Consider the following 17584-nt stretch of genomic DNA (forward strand, 5'->3'; position numbering starts at 1 on the left):
CTGCGTGCGAGCCCCGCCCCCATCCCTCGCTGCTGCTGCAGAGGCAGCCATGGAGTTATGAGGCCAGCTGTGTGCAAGCCTCCCCCTTCCCTAGGCAGTCAGCCGGGCACCATGTGTGCGGCCTGCACATGGCGGGCACCACCACACTGTGCCCCGCATCACTTACCTGCAAAGTCCCCCTGGCCCTGCTTCTGGCTACAGTGTGCCACCTGGGGCTGGCAGCACCCACCACTCCCTCAGCCCCCAAGCCCCACTTACCTCTAGGCTCCAGGGGTGAAGGGCATGGCTCCATGGTGCCAGCACTTGCCTGCAAAGCACCCCCAGCCAGCACGCAGCTGCCACCACCCCGCACCTCTGCGGAGCCGTGCAGCTGGTCACAAGGCATGAGCAGCGGTGCAGTGGCTGCTGCTGCATGTAAGCCCCCCTTTCCACCCCCCGGCCGGGTACTACATATGTGGCCTCTACACAGTGGTTGCCACCGCACTGCTGCTGCCACCGTGCCCTGTGCCACTTGCCCACAAAGCCGTGCGGGTGGCCGTGGGATGGTAGCGCAGGGTGCAGTGGCAGAGTTGCAGTGGCGGTCTCCGTGTGCAAATCCCCTGTCAGGCTGGCCAGCGCGTGTGTGGCCCACAGAGTGGCACCCCTGCCCTCACCCCCTGGCCCTGCTCCTGGGATTGGGCACAAGGGCACGCTCCCCCTCCCCCCCCCTTTCTTGATTTAATTTTTATCACAGGGTTTGGGGTTTTAATTGGAGAATTTGCAATTTTTAATCAGAGAAAACCAGAATCCCTGGTTATGACTCAGCAGAGGGAAATGAAAGTCTTACTAGCCCTTGTTGTTACCACCACTGGTTTTAGCATTTCCTTGACTCCATTGCTAGTGACCCATGCACGTGCAATGGAATCTGGGTACTTCCGTCTCCAGATGCCTAGAAACTTCTGCCCATGTTCCTTCCTAAAGTATTCATATCCACCAGCTACGGGCTCTGGCTTGACTGTATTTCCTTGGAGACCTGTTCCCAAGCTTGCTCTACCATTCACAGTTGTCATCTCCTGAAATCCCTCTGCATGTCAGATACCCATCATGGTGTTAAAAAGAGGTGGGCTCAGTGCAGGACTGGTGAAAAATGGTTGTTTTTTCCAGAGGGTCTCCGATACAGGGGTTGTTCCGGCTTGTGGGCAGGGCTGAGAGACTTACCTTCTCCCATGTCCATTTGCTTTTTTGGTGTTTTCTTTTCCCTCCAGTTTCTCTGAAGGGCTTTCTTAGGGAAGGGCTTCATGGCTTTTTGCTCTGTAAAGACCATGTTGACCATTCCTACATTATGGGCTTTCATGTGCTCAAAAAGGTGTCTCCTTCTGCCTTCTCTTGTCCATATCCAGGACTCCACGGACCTTTGTTTCAAACCCTGCAGGATTTCCTCACTTGTGTGCTCAACTCCCCTTCTGGGAAGATCCTCCCATTGGATGGGATGATTGCTTTCGTTGCCACTGCAGTTCTTATAAAATCTTCCTTTCCTCTGCACACTTGGGAAATGACACTCTGTCCCAGAAACAAGTGTCACAATCAGCCATCTGTTGCCAGGCCTCACTTTAAACCTTCCCACAGAAAAAACTTGCTTTCATTCCTTTGCCTGGAATGACACTGCTAAGACAGATGTTACCTAGCCACCAGTGTGTCCAGTGTATCTTCATTTTCGTGCCTTATAAATAGTGAAAGCTTCATCTTTATGCTGTTTAGCACATTACACATCACTACATCTGCAACCCTGTCCCTGGGAACTCTCTTGGTCTCGCATCCATTTTATACCTCAGAGGAGTAGTGGGTACTTTTTTTCCTGTCACCATCCCCCCAGTACCTGGGTGACAAAGGCCATCGTCTATCAAAGGCTTCTCCCTGCAGTGCCATCTCTTGCATCCTAAATGTCCACCCTCCCTTGTCCTTCAAGGCCCCAGTAGAATCCTTCAGTTCACTGGATCCATTCTCCAAATCCTAGCTGGTTATTTGGCATCCAGTACCCAGTCATGAATGTTTTTTAACCACTGCCCCAAACAGGACATCGAGGTCCCACCCCTGATTTAATCGGCCGCATTGCACGAGGACAGGAGGAGCTCTGGGTCTGTGATGGTGAGGACATTTCAAGGTTGGAGGATCTCCTGCCTGGTGAGTTGTGGCTGTCCCCTGCCCCGACTTCCCTCTCAGAAATGCTCCATGCCCACAGTGCCTGGACCCTGAAGACCTGCCCTTTCCCTCCTTGTCTCCCCCTAACTACAACTGCTAGGGACAGTGAGTTCCTGGTTTTGATGTTTAGGCACAGGTCTGGCTTCCCTGGAATACCATGGTCTTAAAATTCTGTCTTTGTTTCGCAGTGCAAGAGTTCATTCCCCAAGCCCAAGGTAGCCATACCTCTATAGCAGCCTCTTCTAAGGCATGATGGGATTGAAGTCCCCCATGGAAATCAGCATGGTGGCTTGCAGCTCCATGTAGCCATTATTGTAAGGCAAGAGAGAGGCCTGGGGCTCTGCCTGGTGTCTCCTGCTCAGGTCGAGCTGGAACCTAGGAAGTGTTGAATCCTGGTCTCGGACTGCATTGAATGGCTCCTGGCTCCAAAGGGTGAGAGGGATTCACAAGCTTTCATGTTGCAGGGGGAAGTGAACCCCCATGACTCATGCCTTTGTGTTTCATCTCTGGGCCATGAGTGTCACAGAGCTCTGGACTCAGCAGAGAGTCCATGTACAGGTTCATGCAAAGGCCTTTGTCCCAGAGCAGATTCCAGTGATGTGCAGGCAACCTGGGCCTCATCAGCAGAGGAAAGCCACATGGGCCCGTTGCAAGCCCTAGACCTTTCCCTGGAAGCAGGAAGGAGACACAGCCCTGTACCTTCCAGGAAAGAGACCCCCAGCTCAGTCCCCTCCTCCCAGAGCAGGGTTTGGAGGCAGGAGGGATGAACCACATGGGTATTTTCTACCTAGAAGAAGCAAATAGTCCAGTGTAAGGCCATTCTCCCCACACACCCTAACTTCTGGCAAGCCCCAGAAATCCACTGCGAGGCTGTCTATCCTGGTACCAGATGCTGCTCTCAGGACTGCCAGAGATCACGGGTGAGGAAAGCAGACCAGTCTCACCAATGCACTTTGGCTTTCGGAACATGTTGGCCCAACCAGTTTGAGGGCTCAGTATCATCTCCCCTGGGTCTGCCAGTGCTGTGGGACAGAGCAGTCTTTAGAGAGACTCCTTTCTTTATGCTGATTCTGCCTCTGTTCTCCTGGTCCTGTTAGAGCAGGAAGTTATTCAGGTCCAGTCCTAACACATGTCCCACGTGGGTTTCTCCCAGTAGAGTCTGAGGGGATGGGGCTGAGCGCTAGGTCACAAATTCTGTGGTCCTGGCTCTGACCTCCACTGAGCAGGAAATATTAGCCTGGCACAGGAACGTGCCCCTACCTCACCGTCAGCATTTGGGGCTTGGCAGGGTGACATTCTCTTCAGGAAACTTAAGTGTCAAGGTCCAGTCATGCTCACAGGCCCAGGACAGCAGAGGAAATTGCAGTGTTTGGCCTGTGAAAACAGGGTATGGCTAACCTGGAGTTTCTCCTCCCCATGCAGAAGGCGCCTGGCTGCTAAGCAGAGCTGAGAAGCAGAGTCCTGATGAAAGGTCTGCAAACCTGGAGCCACACCAGCCTTCCCTAGGGAGTTTGGGCAAAATGGAGTCCCTGAGACCTGAGGAAGACCAATGGCTCCAGAGCCAGGGGGGCCCCCAAAAGCATAAGGTGAATATGGCAGTGAAGCGGGTGCCATCATTTCTTGGGTGTGAGAGTGAAGAAAGGACAGATTCCAGAGAGAGCCCGGGGCCCAGGGAAGGATTTGTGGAGATGAAGAGCCATAAGGCAAAGTTCCATCGGAAAGAGACCCTGCAACTGAGCCAAGGCAGTGGGTGGGGCCTGGCAGGGACGCAGGAGCTGCCTGCCGAGACCTGGGGCAGAGCCCACCCTGACCCTGAGTGCCGGAAAACCTTTAGCTGCCTCCCACACCGTGCTCTTCCACATTGGTGCCCTGAGATTGGAAAGAACTTCACCCGCTCCTCCCACCTGGTGGTGCACCAGCACATACAAAAAGTGAAGAAACCACATCAGTGTTCTGTGTGTGAGAAGAGCTTCACCTATTCCTCCCATCTGGTGCAACACCAGCGTATCCATACAGGGGAGAAGCCATATAAATGCTTTGAGTGTGGGAAGAGCTTCACCAGTTCCTCCCATCTGGCACGACACCAGCACTTCCATACAGGGGACAAGCCATATCAGTGCCCCGAGTGTGGGAAGAACTTCACCAATTCCTCCCATCTGGCACGACACCAGCACATACACACAGGGGACAAGCCATATCAGTGCTCTGAGTGTGGGAAGAGCTTCACCCAGTCCCACAACCTTGCCCAGCATGAACGTATTCACACGGGTGAGAAGCCATATCAGTGCTCTGTGTGTGGGAAGAGCTTCAGCCAGTCATCCCACCTGGGCCAGCACCAACGTATCCACACAGGGGAGAAGCCATATCAGTGCCCTGTGTGTAGGAAGAGCTTCACCAATTCATCTCACCTCACCCAGCATCAACACATCCACACGGGGCAGAAGCCACATCAGTGCTCGGTGTGCGGGAAAAGCTTCAGCCATTCCTTCAATCTGGAACAACACCACCGTATCCACAGAGAAAAAAAGCCATATCAGTGCTCCCTGTGTGGGAAGAGCTTCACCCGGCCCTCCCACCTGGCTCGGCACCAGCGTATACACACGGGGGAGAAACCACATCAGTGCTCCGTGTGTGGGAAGAGCTTCACCCATTCCTTTAATATGGCACAACACCAGCATATCCACATGGAAAAAAAGCCACATCAGTGCTCTATGTGTGAGAAGAGCTTCACCCGGCCCTCCCACCTGGCCCAGCACCAGCGTATACACACCGGGGAGAAACCACATCAGTGCTCTATGTGTGGGAAGAGCTTCATCCGGTCCTCCCACCTAGCCCGGCACCAGTTTATACACACAGGGAAGAAGCCACGTCAGTGCACTGTATGTGGGAAGAGCTTTACCAGTTTGTCCCACCTGGCCCAGCACCAACGTATCCACACAGGGGAGAAACCACATCAGTGCTCTGTGTGTGGGAAGAGGTTCACCAATTCCTCCAATCTTGCAGCACACCAGCGTATCCACACAGAGGAAAAGCCACATCAGTGCTCTGTGTGTGGGAAGAGCTTCACTCAGTACTCCCACCTGGCCCGGCACCAGCCTACCCACACAGGGGAGAAGCCACATCAGTGCTCTGTGTGTGGGAAGAGCTTCACTCGTTCCTCCAATCTGGCCATCCACCAGCGCATCCACACAGGGGAGAAGCCATATCAGTGCTCTGTGTGTGGAAAGAGCTTCACCTATTCATCCCACCTGGCCCAGCACCAACGCATCCACACAGGGGAGAAGCCATATCAGTGCTCTGTGTGTGGGAAGAGGTTCACCAGTTCTTCCAATCTAGCACCACACCAACGTATCCACACAGAGGAAAAGCCACATCAGTGCTCTGTGTGTGGCAAGAGATTCACCCAGTCCTCCCAGCTGGCCCGGCACCGGCCTCTCCATACAGGGGAGAAGCCACATCAGTGCTCTGTGTGTGGGAAGAACTTCACCCGTTCCTCCAATCTGGCCATCCACCAGCGCATCCACACAGGGGAGAAGCCATATGAGTGCTCCAAGTGTGGAATGAGCTTCACCCATTCCTCCCATCTGGCTCGACACCAGCACATCCATACAGGGGAAAAGCCATATTAGTGCTCTGTGTGCGTGGCAAGACTTCACCAATTTATACCTCCTGGCCCAGCACCAGTATATCCACACACAGGAGAAGCCACATCAGTGCTCTGAGTGTGGGAAGAGCTTCCCCCTTTCCTTCATTCTAGCACAACACCAGCCCATGCCTACAGGGAAGAAGCCACATCGGTGACCTTTGTGAGCTTCAATTTTATCCACCTGGCCACCCACCAGCACATCCACACAGAAGGAAAGCCACATCAGTGCTGTGTGTGTGGGAAGAGCTTCACCCAGTCTTCCCATCTCGCCCAGCACCAGTGTATCTACAAAGGGGAGAAGCCATAACTGCCCAGAGTGTGGGAAGAGCTTTACCCTCTCATTTAGCCTCGCCACACACCAGCATACGCATACAAGGGAGAAGCTGCATTAGTAGTGAAGAGCTTCACTATTTTCCTGCCCCTTGGGCAAGGGGCTGGAACCAATGATCTCTTGAGGTCCCTTCCAGCCCTAATGGCTATGAAATCCAAACTGGCCTGGTACCAGCGCCTCCCCTCTGGCCAAACACCAGTGCATCGGCACCCAGGAGCATCCATAAGTCTACCAGCAGTGAAGGGAGGGCTTGCGGGTGCCTACCTGCTCAGCTTCCACCTGTGCATTCAGGCAAGCAGCATGCTGTTACTGGAGTGCAGAAAACCTGTGAGGGGATGATCTTTGTATCAGCCTTGGATCCTCTGCCTTCCCAATTGTTTTCTAAAGGTAGCCAGTCCCCACCAGGGAGAAGTGCCTTCCCAATAGGGTGACCTCCCCAAGACAGCTGGCTCTGAATGCCTGTCCTTGGCCGCCTCCCATGCCCATTGAGGTCTGCAAGGAGCTGCTGCTGCCACCCCGAGCCTGGTCTGTCAGGTTTTGCTTCTCACCCTCTCTCCAGAGCTCTGTACCCCTGGGTGCCTGCTGCTCCCCTGCCCTGCCTTTCGCCGCACTCTTAATGCAGTCTCTGCTCAGAAAGCCCCATCACTGGGCATGGTATCCCTGTGGCTGGGCTCTCTGCCTGCTCCAGAGCTGTGAGACAGGAACCAACCAAGGGCCAGAACCCTTTGCAAAGCAGATCTCCTTGTCACTGCCCAGCTTCTCTTTGCAGAGGTTTCAGTGGTCCAGGGGCAGTTGCAAACCCTCGGGTGCAGGATTCAGTCACACTGGAGGCCTCACTCCAGGGGCAGGCAGTTATTTTGGGTGGAAGGCCGCTTACCGAATTTTGGCACGCTATTGAGGGCCACATGGGTAGCCCCGCCCTGGTTGCCATCTTGGGACCAGGAGTTCTGTCCCCTAACCCCTGGCCTTTGCCGCCAGAAGTCCCCTCCTCCCCTGGGAAATACTCCTTTCAGCAAGGTGGTTTGCCATCTCAGAACCAGAAAAATGCCAAATTATATTATAAAAATCAAACGTACTACAACATTAATTTCAAAAAATATTTTTGTTCTGATTTACGTGTGGGCGTATTGTACATAGAGTTGATAGTATCATAGCTTAAAATGAAGTCTTATTCTTGTATATTGTGGGTGAGTATAGGTTTGTGGGAGGGTGTGGGTTTTGTGGGGGGCTGTGTATGGGGGGAGGGTGGCTGGGGAGGGTTGTGGCTTGGGTGGAGGGGAGGGTTTTTCCCCCAGCCTGCCCCCCCCCAGCCCACGTGTGGCAGGCAGCGCTCCTCCAGGCCTGGACAATGTGTTCCTGCCACTCCTGGCCCCAGGACACCAGCGCAGCCCCATGCTCCCACTCGCTACCACTTCCCCCTGTCTGCCACTGCTCCCCTTCTGCCACTTCCCTGTGCCCCCTGCCCCCCCACTTGCTGCTCCGGAACCACGTCCGAGCAGCTCCTGCCATCCCAGCGCTGCCTCTGGGACCTACGTGGTGCCAGGCAGCAAAGGAGCAGGGAAATGGCTGCAAGCGGGAGCACGGAGCACAGCAGCAGCCAGGCAAGAGTGCAGGGCCTGCGTCAGCGCATCGGGACTAGCGCTGGCAGGGTGGAGTGGCAGGAGTGTGGAGCCAGGCTGCCAGGGGTCTATGGAGCTGGGTGGTTTCACTGTCTCCCTCCTAATGCAGCATAGCCCAGCTCCATAAACCCCTGCCAGCCTAGGCCCTGTGCTTCTGCTTCCCTGCTGTGGGCCCTGCCGGCACTGGCCCTGGTGTACCTGTGCAGGATCTGTGCTCCCGTCCAGCTGTTGCTGCACTCCGCACACCCGTTTGCTGCCCCTTCCTACCACAGCCATATCCCCGCTTCCCCCACTACCCACCACCACATGGTTCTCAGCCGCAGCACCAGGACTGAAGGAACTGGCCCGGCTGGCCCCGGGGACAGGGGCAATGGCCCATGGTCCTCCCCTGTCCCCCTCCTTATCTCTATTTCCCTCGACGCAGGAGCAGCCCTAGGCCAGAAGCCTCAGCTTGGCAGAGGCTTCTGCCTGGGACTTGGGGGGCTGGAGGGCAGGGCTGGGCCGCGCTGGACTTGCTTCTGCAGCCTTGATCCTGTTGGGGGCTCTCCCTGGGACCTACTGCCCCTGGCTCCTGTCATCTTTGAAAGGCTGCCAGGAGCAGATTAATACTAATTTTCTAATGTTTTGGGGGGGCCCCATGTGCCAGAAAGAATGGCCTGGCGCTGTATTCTGCCCACCCTGTCTCACTCCCAGGTACTGCTGTGCAGCAAGAACCCTGCCCTCTGGAAGGAGCCTGTGGCAAGGGGACAGTAGGTTGCCTTTTTTGGGACACACTCTACTGTCGCCTGTGTGAATCAGAGCCACCGCCCTCTGGCCCCTTAGGACAGGGACAGCTCGGGTCCCTCTGGCAGGACTGGGGGTCAGGAGCTGTGGGGAGAAAAGGCAGAAGTATTGGGGAGAAGGGGATGAATAGAAGCCCCCTCCTGGGGCTTTCCCCCCAGATCTCTGCCCCTGCCCCTTGGAACTACCCCACATCATTCCACGAGACTAGGGAGAAAAGGATCCACGGAACCCTTCCTGGCCTAGTGTTTCCTACCCGGACTCAATATAGGGCTGGACCCATTGCAGAAGCTTCTTTAGTGGGAGCTTCCACTCTACTTCCGCCCTGACTTAGCTATTTCCGGTGTGCTGCCAGCGGCTCTTCCCCTGCACCCACTCCTCCCAGGACGCCTGGGTTCTTTCCCGCCCTCCTTGCAAGACTCTTGGGTTCATTCCCGGAGCGTGACGCACATCCGCTTCTCCCGCCGGGCACCTTAAAAGGCAGCGGCATAGAGTAGCTGAGGGGCCCCGGGGCTGGAGTAGCTGTTGCCCCAGTAACAAGAAACGCGTCCCAGCAATACGCATGCGCTAGCTTCGCTCCCGCCCCTGTCCCGGTAGGCTTGGGGCTGTCTACGGACAAGCCTGATCCGTTGCCGGCTTCCTCCAGTCCCGCGGGGGTTGACAGCGGTGCGTTGTTCATTGGCTGCGTTCGTGTCACAGGAGCTTGCGCGCGGGAGGACGTCGCTGGGGTTGAAAATAATATCATCAGGCTCCGCCTTAGTCTCCTAAGTCAATCGACGGTGTCTCTCCCCCCTCCCCCTTTCTTTTGGGCCTTCTTAGCTCGTTCGTACGTGCGTGCGGAAGCCTTTGCGGCCATATTTGTTATGGGCGTCACCTACATGAGCGCACCCAACAAGGTTTCACGGAGCGCTAGGCTTCGTCCGCCATCTTGGAGGAGGGCACTGCCAGGTCACAGCAAGAGCAGCGAAGCCATGTGAGCAGCCGTGTTGGATATCGTGACTCCCCTCCCCCACCTCAATGACACCCCGCAGCCCCGTCCGCCATCCTTGCTGTGGGCAACATGTTTGTTTTTGGTAGGGTCTACCAAAATAATCGTAACAAAACTCACTGGTGGTGGCCTCCCGGGGATGCGTGGCTGTAGGGGCTCCCAGGCACCCAGGAGTGAGGACTCTCACTGGGCCTTCCCAAAACGCAGGAGATACAGCCCTGCCTCCTGTTCTTGTAGGTCTCTTTCATCAACAATCCCTCCCTTTGGGCCACCTGATTTATCCTTACTTTTATAAGGTCCCCCATAAACCCTGGGGGCCTGGAGGGACCTTGTAGGGTCCCCCCACCTCCATTACTGGGGCACGGGCCTGTCATGGTAGGCCACGTGTCCACATGGGGCGGGGGGGAGGGGTCTCCTAGCAACGGGTGAGCCCCATTCCCTGTTAGGATAGGGTCTCCCGAAAGGCCCTCCCCGTTGGCTGACGCCCCCTCGGACTCCCAACCCCGGCAGGTTAATGATTGTCAGGGCGTGGGAGGGGGAAAGGTCACCTGGACAGACTCACAGCGTCTGCGCAGGGGACCCCCTGCCCTGCCCCCGGCCATGTTTTGGGGTGTCTGGTCCTATCTGCTGTATCTCTATGGTGCCCTCATCAATGCCCTGTCCCCCTGCCAGCCTCCCACCCCGCTGCCTGCCAGCAGGGTAGACTGGGAACAGGGACTGGGGCTGGGGCTGGGGTGGGGGGGAAGGGAGCAGGTGCCTCCCTACTGGGGCGGGGGGGAATTGGGGGAGCCATTGGGGTCCCTGCCCCCAAGAGCCAGGGAGACGGGTGGGGGTCTGCGTGCCTGCTGTCCTAAGGGTGGGCACAGGGACAAGAGGGGCCCTGGGAAGTTGGGTGGGGATAGGGGTCCCCCGATGGCACTGACTCCTTTTCCTCCCCCCTCCGGCAGTACCTGGGGGTCTGGCACTTTGTGGGAGCCGCGGCCATCACCGGCCCCTCGCTAGAGAACTTTGCGAGCACGGATGGGGCCATCTTCTTGCTGGTGCCCAGCGCCCAACCTGGGCAGCTCGGCCTGCGGGCAGCGCTGCGTCTGTGAGTGTGGGGTGGGAGCGGGTATCACCCCCCCCCCTTTCTCTGCCGCACACACCCCCAGGCAGCCACTCAAGCACCAGCCATCCCTCCATCTCCACCCCTGCATCCACCTATCCCCACACATCCAGCCCCACACATGCCCTCCATCCCACCACCCATTCCTATATAGCTGTATACATACCCCATCTGTCTACACACCCTCCATCCATCCCTCCCTATACACACTGCATGCATCCCTCTCTTCTGCCATCCCTATATGCCCCATCCATACCAAATCCATCCAGTCAGCCCTATACTTCCCTGTGCACACCCCATCCATCCCTTCCTCCATCCACCAGTCCACCTATTCCTGTAACACAACATCCATCCATCCATTCATCCATCCATCCACAAACACAAACACCCCCTCCACCCATCCCTCCTCCTCGTGCTCTCTCCCTTTCTCCCCCACCAGGAAATCGGGTGTCTGCATCCAGCGATCATGGACCTACCTGCTCAAGGAGGGACACCCAGACCTGGGCACTGAAGGTGAGCAATGGCCCTCATTCCTGACCTGCAGCCCCCTGCCCTCTCCACCCCTGCTGGTGCCCCTCACTTCCAACCCACAGTTCCCTGCCCCATAGGACTTGGTCTCTTCCTGTCCCCCCCTTCCAGGCCGTCCAGGGATGCGATCCTGGGTATTTGCTGGGAAGTGCCCCGACACCATCATTGTCCAAGAAACAGACCATGATTACGACCGACTCCTGCTGTATGGTAAGTGTGGAGGGAGCCCAGACACCTGGGTTATCTGGGAGGGAAATGGGGGGGTGGGGGGAGCAAGGGGGCTGGGAGCCTGGATTCTCCCTGATTCTGCCCCTCCCCCTAGGCCGCTCCCCCCAGGTTGCAAATCAGTGTTTGGAGGACTTCTGGGACCAGGCTTCCTGCCTGGGCATGGAGATGTCCCTCCTCATCCCCCGGACCCATGGTAATATCTGGGGGGAAGGGGGCAGGCAGGGGTCTCCCTTGCCTGCTGCTGCCCCCCTGGTGGCTGAGTAGGGAATCTCCGACGGTGGGGCAAGGCGGGGGGCATTAAGGTGGTTGAGCTCAACCACCCCAGCCAGCAGAGGGCAGCAGTGAAGCCCCCTGTCATTCTAAGCAGCTTCCTTCTTTCTCCCCCTCCCAGACCCCTGTGAGCTCCAGGATGCCTGATCCCAACACCCCCTGCCCCAGCAAAGAGCAAACCCCAGTTCCTGGAGCTGCCCAATAAAGGACTCGCTTTCCCTGCTGGCAATCATGGTGTCTGTGAGATGCTTATAGGGGCCAGGGGGTTGCGGGTCAGGAGTGAGGTGCTGGGGCTTTGGGTCAGGAGTGAGGGGCAACAGCCAGGCTGGGAGGATAGGGGCTGCAGGTCAGGAATGAGGTGCACCAAAGGCAGGTGAATCGTCAGTGAGGGGCAGTGGCAGGGCTGGGGAAGGAGAGCTGCGGGTTGGGAGTGAGGGGCACCAGAAATGGGTGGATTGTGAGTGAAGGGCACTAGCAGGGCTGCAGGGCTCCAGGTCAGGAGGGGCACTAGAGGGGCTGAGAGGCGGCAGGGTCCTGTGGCTTGGGAGTGAGAGATGCTGGCAGGGCTGCCCAGGGGGGGGGAAGGAAGGCAGGGGGCTGTGACTTCGGAGTGAGGGGCACCAGGGCGGCGGACTGGGTATGAGATGTACCAGCAGGATGCAAGTAGGGCCAGTGGGGGCTGCGGGTTGGGAGTGAGGGGCACTGGTTGGGGATGCAGGGGGCTGCAGGTCAGAAGTGAGGGGCACCAGGTGACAACAATGCCATCTTTAGGTTTTTCCTTTTTATTTAAATAAACCACAGGTTGGTTGAATAGAAAAACACCCCTAGGTATCTCCCCAGCACCCCCCCCCCAACCAGTACCAGGCCAGATCCAGGTCTTGCCCCTGGCTGGGGCTAAAGACAGAGGCTCTGGTATCCCCCCACCCGCTTTGGCCCCTTCACATCAGACAGACCCAGGAGATCCTGGGGGAATACTACCCCCTTCACTCCCCACTGGTCTAGGACCCCCCCCAGAGAAGGCACTGGGATTGAGGGGGGTGGACACAGGCTAGGAAGCCCCCCCAACCTTGGAGGCCTCCCAGGAGCATCTGTGGCCCTCTCCCCTCTGCTGGGTTCTAGATCAGGTGGGTTCTAGGTACCTTGCATAGAGCGGGGAGGGGAAGGGGGATGGGTTCTCGATTGTCTTGGCGCACATGGAAGATCTGGTCCACAGCAGCGGCAATGAGGTTGGCTGGAGGTTGGCCGGAGAGATGGGTGCTGTTCTAGAGCCAGAGCAGGCAATGTTCTACCTCAGCCAGTGAGACTGGGCCTTTCTAGAGCCAGCTGTGATGTTCTAGATTAGGCAGGGAGCTGGCACCAGTCTAGAGGCAGAGGAAGACAATATTCTAGATCAACCAGGGATGCTGGGCCTGTCTAGAGCCAGCCAAGTTGTTCTACGTTGGATGGAGAGCTTGGGTCATTCTAGACTGGGATGATGAGTAGATCAGACAGTGAGGCTCAGTCTTTCTACAGCTAGTTCCAATGTGCTAGATTAGACAGAGAGATCCAACCATCCCATAGCTGGGGGTGAGCATGTTCTAGATTACACAGGTTGATTGAGCCACTCTCGAACCAGCTGCAATGATCCCGATGTGGAGAAATAAGACTATCCTGGAGCCAGAGGAAGACAGTGTTCTAGATGAGGCAGCAAGGCTGGAGCTTTCCAGCACTGGCTGTGGTGTTCTAGATCCCACAGGGAGTTCAGACCATTCCAGACTGGAGGAAGATTGTGTTCTAGAGCAGACAGGGAGACTAGCCCTTTCTAGAGCCAGTGGGGGTGTTCTAGATCAGACCAGGTGATCACACCTTTCTAGAGCCAGAGAAAGACAATGCTGCAGATCAGTCAGCAAGGCCGGGCCTTTCTAGAGCTTCACATGCTCTAGACCCAGTGGCCATAATGGGCTGTTTTAGAGCCAGAGGAAGATGATGGTCTAAATCAGACAGTGAGGTGGGGAACTTTCTAGAGCCAGCTGCAATGTTCTAGATTGGAGTGAGGAATCAGACCATTCTAGAGCCAGAGGTGCCATTCTATATTGGTTGGCAAAAATGGGCTATTCTGCAACTGATGTTTTAGATTGGCCAGAGTGTCCAGGGGCACCAGTGGGCAACTCTAGACCTCAGATGAGGAAAGGGCACCTGGTTCCAGACCCTATCAGGAGGTTCCTTGAATCCTGAGGCAGGTTTCTAGAGCACGGCACTGTTTTAGAGCAGTTCTGAGGAGACAGCTTATCTCTGGCTCCCGACAGGGCTCGTCCCAGAAGTGCCGGTGTCTGGATCCCATGACACAGCCTCCATCTAATAGGGAACTGAATCTGGGTTCCCACCATGGTGAGTTCTGGATCCCAGGTCTAGAATGGGAGGCTCCCGCCTGAGTCCCAGTGGCTCATGCTCTAGACGTCAGCTGCTGGAAGCCAGTGGCAGATTGTAGATCATCTCCACTGGCTGCCATAGGCAGCTCTAGAACATCCCCTCCTCAGCTCAGTCTGGATAACGGGTGCATCAGGCATGAGCAAGGACTCTCCTTCCTATCATGGCCCAGCCTTGATGAGAGAGGTGGGCTGTTCCAGGCATCACTATGACAACAGAGAGGGATCATGGGTGCATCAGGCATAGGCAAGACATGTCCTTCCTATCACAGCCCAGCCTCGATGAGAGGGGCAAGCTGTTCTAGAGATCACCATGGCAACAGAGAGGGACATGCATTCTGGACCCTTGAGGCTCTTTTTGAAGCAGGGAGTGGATCTTTTGGATGACAGATGGGCAGGGCTGCTGGTTCTTAGTGCTGCAGGGGGTAGTCCCTGGATGACGTCCATCTTGGCTCGACAGAGAGCTCCATCCATCCAGGGTGACAGCAGGTGAAGCTTGGGTTCTAGGTCATTCAACACCAACAGGGGCGAGACACCTATGTTCTGCATCACAGCATGGTCCCAGATAGGACCAGAGGGCTCCTGACCTCAGGGGCACTTCCCATGGGTGGGTCCTGAGCCTGTGGGGAAGGGCAAAGCCTTTGGGGGGGATGGGAGGGTGGAGGGCAACGTTCTAGGTAACTCAAGGAACATGTTCTAGGTACACCAAGGCAATGTGGTTTCAGTGAAGGGCTCAGATTCTAGGTCACGCTACCTCATAGGCAGGTCTCATCTGAGGGGTGGGGGGAGGGGGCTGCTGGTGTGTTGGGAGGTTATTGCTAGATACAGCCACCATTCTAGGGGTGGCCCTGCCCACCCTTTCCAGCCTCAGATCTCTTCTGCCACCCCCTTCCCATGATTCCTCTGGTCCCCAGTGGGCTTCCTTGCCCTGATTCTAGAACCTGGACACCTGGGTTCTTCCCTGGCTCGGGGGGGGGGGATAGGAGGCCCGGACACCTGGGTTCTCTCTGGAAGCCACCCTCCTCTGGGAGGGGAATAGGGCTCAGGGATAAGAGCTGGGAGCTTGGACGCCTGGGTTCTCCCCCCATTCTGGGAGGGGACTGGGAGTTGTGGGGCAGGGTGAGAGCAGTGGGAGCCTGGATACCTGGGTTCTCTGTGCCACCCCTAAGGGTCCTGTCCCCACCTCAATGGATATGGCTCAGGACTGAACCACATCTTAGTGGTTCCAATACCTCACTCCAGCACCCCCTGGAGGAGAGGGGTGGGGATAAAGCCCCCTGCCCCACTCCCAGCTGCCCCCTTCCAGGAATTAAGAGTGCAGGGGGCAGCTCCCAGAGCCAGTGTCTGGCTGTCTGGCTATCAGTCCATTGTCTCCCCTGCACCCTCGCCCCCTGACTCCCCCTCAGCCTCTAGGGCCCCTTCATCCTCTTCCCCGTCCCCTGGGGCTGCCCGGAGGCTGACGCTTAGGACAAAGGTCTGGAGGAGTCCATAGAGGCAGGCAAAGGGCAGCAGGTACTCATGGACCAGCCACAGGGCTGCGTAGAGGCCTGAGGCCGTGACCAGGAAGCAGGCCAGGCCGTGGAGCCAGACTCCCAGGACTCCCCGGAGACCCAGGACATCCAGGGCCAGGCGGAAAGCAGGCGCTGAGGCGCAGAGCAAGGTGACCACCCCTAGGTCAAAGAGGTGCCGGGTGAAATTAAAGCAAATCTGGAAGTGCTCAGGGGGTGCTGGAGGCCGCCGGGGGGCTGCAAGACCCTCCCCTTCCCCCCTTGGTGCCCCCCAGCCAACCAGAGCCAGGAGGCGCTGGGTACCTGCCCATCGTGGCCTTGTGGGGTCCCCTGCCAGCATCCCATCCCCTCCTACCTCCCACCCTGGTTTTGGGGGGCTCTGCTGGTCTTGGGGGGCTCCCCGCCTCCAACGGAAGCTGGGGAGCCAGGCTCGAAGCCGGCCCAGAACCATAGAGGAAAAGGGGGGTGGAAATACTCTATACAGGCGGGCCTGGCAGGTATGACCAGACACCCTCCCCGTATGACCACGGATGGCCACTGCAGGCAGCCGTAGTTGCCTGGTGTAAGGTCTCTTGATCCCCCTGCCAAATTAATCTCCTGGCCTCCTCAGGTCACAGGTGCCAGAAGGGGCCTTCCAAAGTCTGGGGATTGGGACCCCTGGAGGTCTATGCAGAAGTGGATAATGTCTGGTTCTATAGGCAGCCCTAGTAGATACAACCTGGTGCATCCGTGTGGCTGGGAATGGTCACTGCAGGCAGCTGTAGACTCCTTGAGTAGATAGAAGAGTCTCTTGCACCCCCAAAATTAATCTCCTGGCCTCCTTAGGTTACGGGGCGCTAAAGGAACTCTGAATCCAGACCCCTCTCACAGTCTCAGGGGCACCTTGCTCAGGAGGGTAGTTCAGGGGCCCCCAAAGTCTGGATTCTGGGGCGCAGGGGGGAAGCTGTGGTCCACTGATGTCTAGAAGGATGCTGGACAGGAAGTGGGTGGAGCCTGGTTCTACAGGCAGGCCGTGTGGTCAGGGATGGTCACTGCAGGCAGCTGTAGCCTCTGAGTAAACCCAAGAGTCTCTCGCCCCTCAAATTACCCTCTCCGGCCTCTTCCGGCAGCTTCAGGCACTAGTAAGAATCTCAGCGTCTCCCCCCCCAAAATCTCCCAGCAGCCTCTGGAAGCAGGAAAAGGCCGTGGTGACTCCCTTCCTCTGATGGGGGTGGGGAAGGGCCACAAAATCCAGGCTGATCCGGGCTCAGGTCCTCAGCTCAAGGCATCCCCTGAAAGGAATGAGACCCCTGTTAGAGATGAGGGGTCCCCCTGGATAATCCCCCACAGGGGACCCCAACATTGGGCTACAGCTGGGGAGACCTTCAGAGGTGACTGGTAGCGCCAGCCCAACTCAACCCCCATTGGTGAGGGGAGAGCTGGGGTTGGGGCATCCTGAAACAAGAGGGTGGGGTTATCTGGGGACAGGTCCTTTCCCAAATGACCCCCCTCAGGCAACCCAGGGGGAAACGCAAAGTACAGCCCACCCACAGATCTCTGGGCTTGAATTCAAATCCACAGGGTCAGAAGAAGAAGGGATTGACCTCTGGAGGTCATGTCTGGGCTGGGAAACACTCGGAGAACCTAGGTGTCCAGGATGGACGTGGGTGCACGCACACACACACACACACGCACAACCTGCACATGCGCACACAACCCAGGCCTCCCCCCCATCTGGGACATGGAAACACACACATGCCAAGAACCCAGGTGTCCGGTACATACAAAAACCCGGGCATGCAGAAAAGCCAAGAGTGCGCGCACACAACCCTTGCAAGCATCCTGCACACGCACAGCCCAGACATCCAAGCCCCTCCCCCCCCCACACACACACACAGAGCGCTGCCCCCCTCCACAGCCACACACACGTACGCCCAGTGTCCAAGAGAGACAGACATACACCGGCACACACAGACCCCAGGCATCCAGGCCCTACGCTCACACGTACACCCCCCCATG

General features: G+C 57.2%; 1 protein-coding gene and 1 pseudogene across 1 annotated transcript; both read left to right on the forward strand.

Annotated features, from left to right (window-relative positions):
* Positions 1 to 7192, forward strand: part of LOC102374104 — a 27673-nt pseudogene extending 20481 nt beyond the window's left edge.
* A 2859-nt stretch (positions 7193 to 10051) lies between these two features.
* On the forward strand, positions 10052 to 11902 carry APOM (apolipoprotein M). Its single transcript, XM_014525940.2, has 6 exons — positions 10052 to 10256; positions 10490 to 10632; positions 11087 to 11160; positions 11287 to 11385; positions 11498 to 11596; positions 11795 to 11902. The coding sequence occupies exons 1-6, from the start codon at positions 10143 to 10145 to the stop codon at positions 11818 to 11820; spliced, it is 555 nt and encodes a 184-aa protein (XP_014381426.1). The 5' UTR covers positions 10052 to 10142; the 3' UTR covers positions 11821 to 11902.
* Positions 11903 to 17584: the final 5682 nt, after the last annotated feature.

Source organism: Alligator sinensis, unplaced genomic scaffold, assembly GCF_000455745.1.
Source record: "Alligator sinensis unplaced genomic scaffold, ASM45574v1 scaffold336_1, whole genome shotgun sequence".
Taxonomy (NCBI): domain Eukaryota; kingdom Metazoa; phylum Chordata; order Crocodylia; family Alligatoridae; genus Alligator; species Alligator sinensis.

Excerpts from the sequence above, each read along its gene's own strand:
- APOM (XM_014525940.2), top strand. The coding sequence starts at position 10,143 with ATGTTTTGGGGTGTCTGGTCCTATCTGCTGTATCTCTATGGTGCCCTC. Across the intron at positions 10,257-10,489 it reads GCAGGGTAGACTGGGAACAG|TACCTGGGGGTCTGGCACTT; the intron begins GGACTGGGGCTG and ends CCCCTCCGGCAG. Across the intron at positions 10,633-11,086 it reads CTGCGGGCAGCGCTGCGTCT|GAAATCGGGTGTCTGCATCC; the intron begins GTGAGTGTGGGG and ends CTCCCCCACCAG.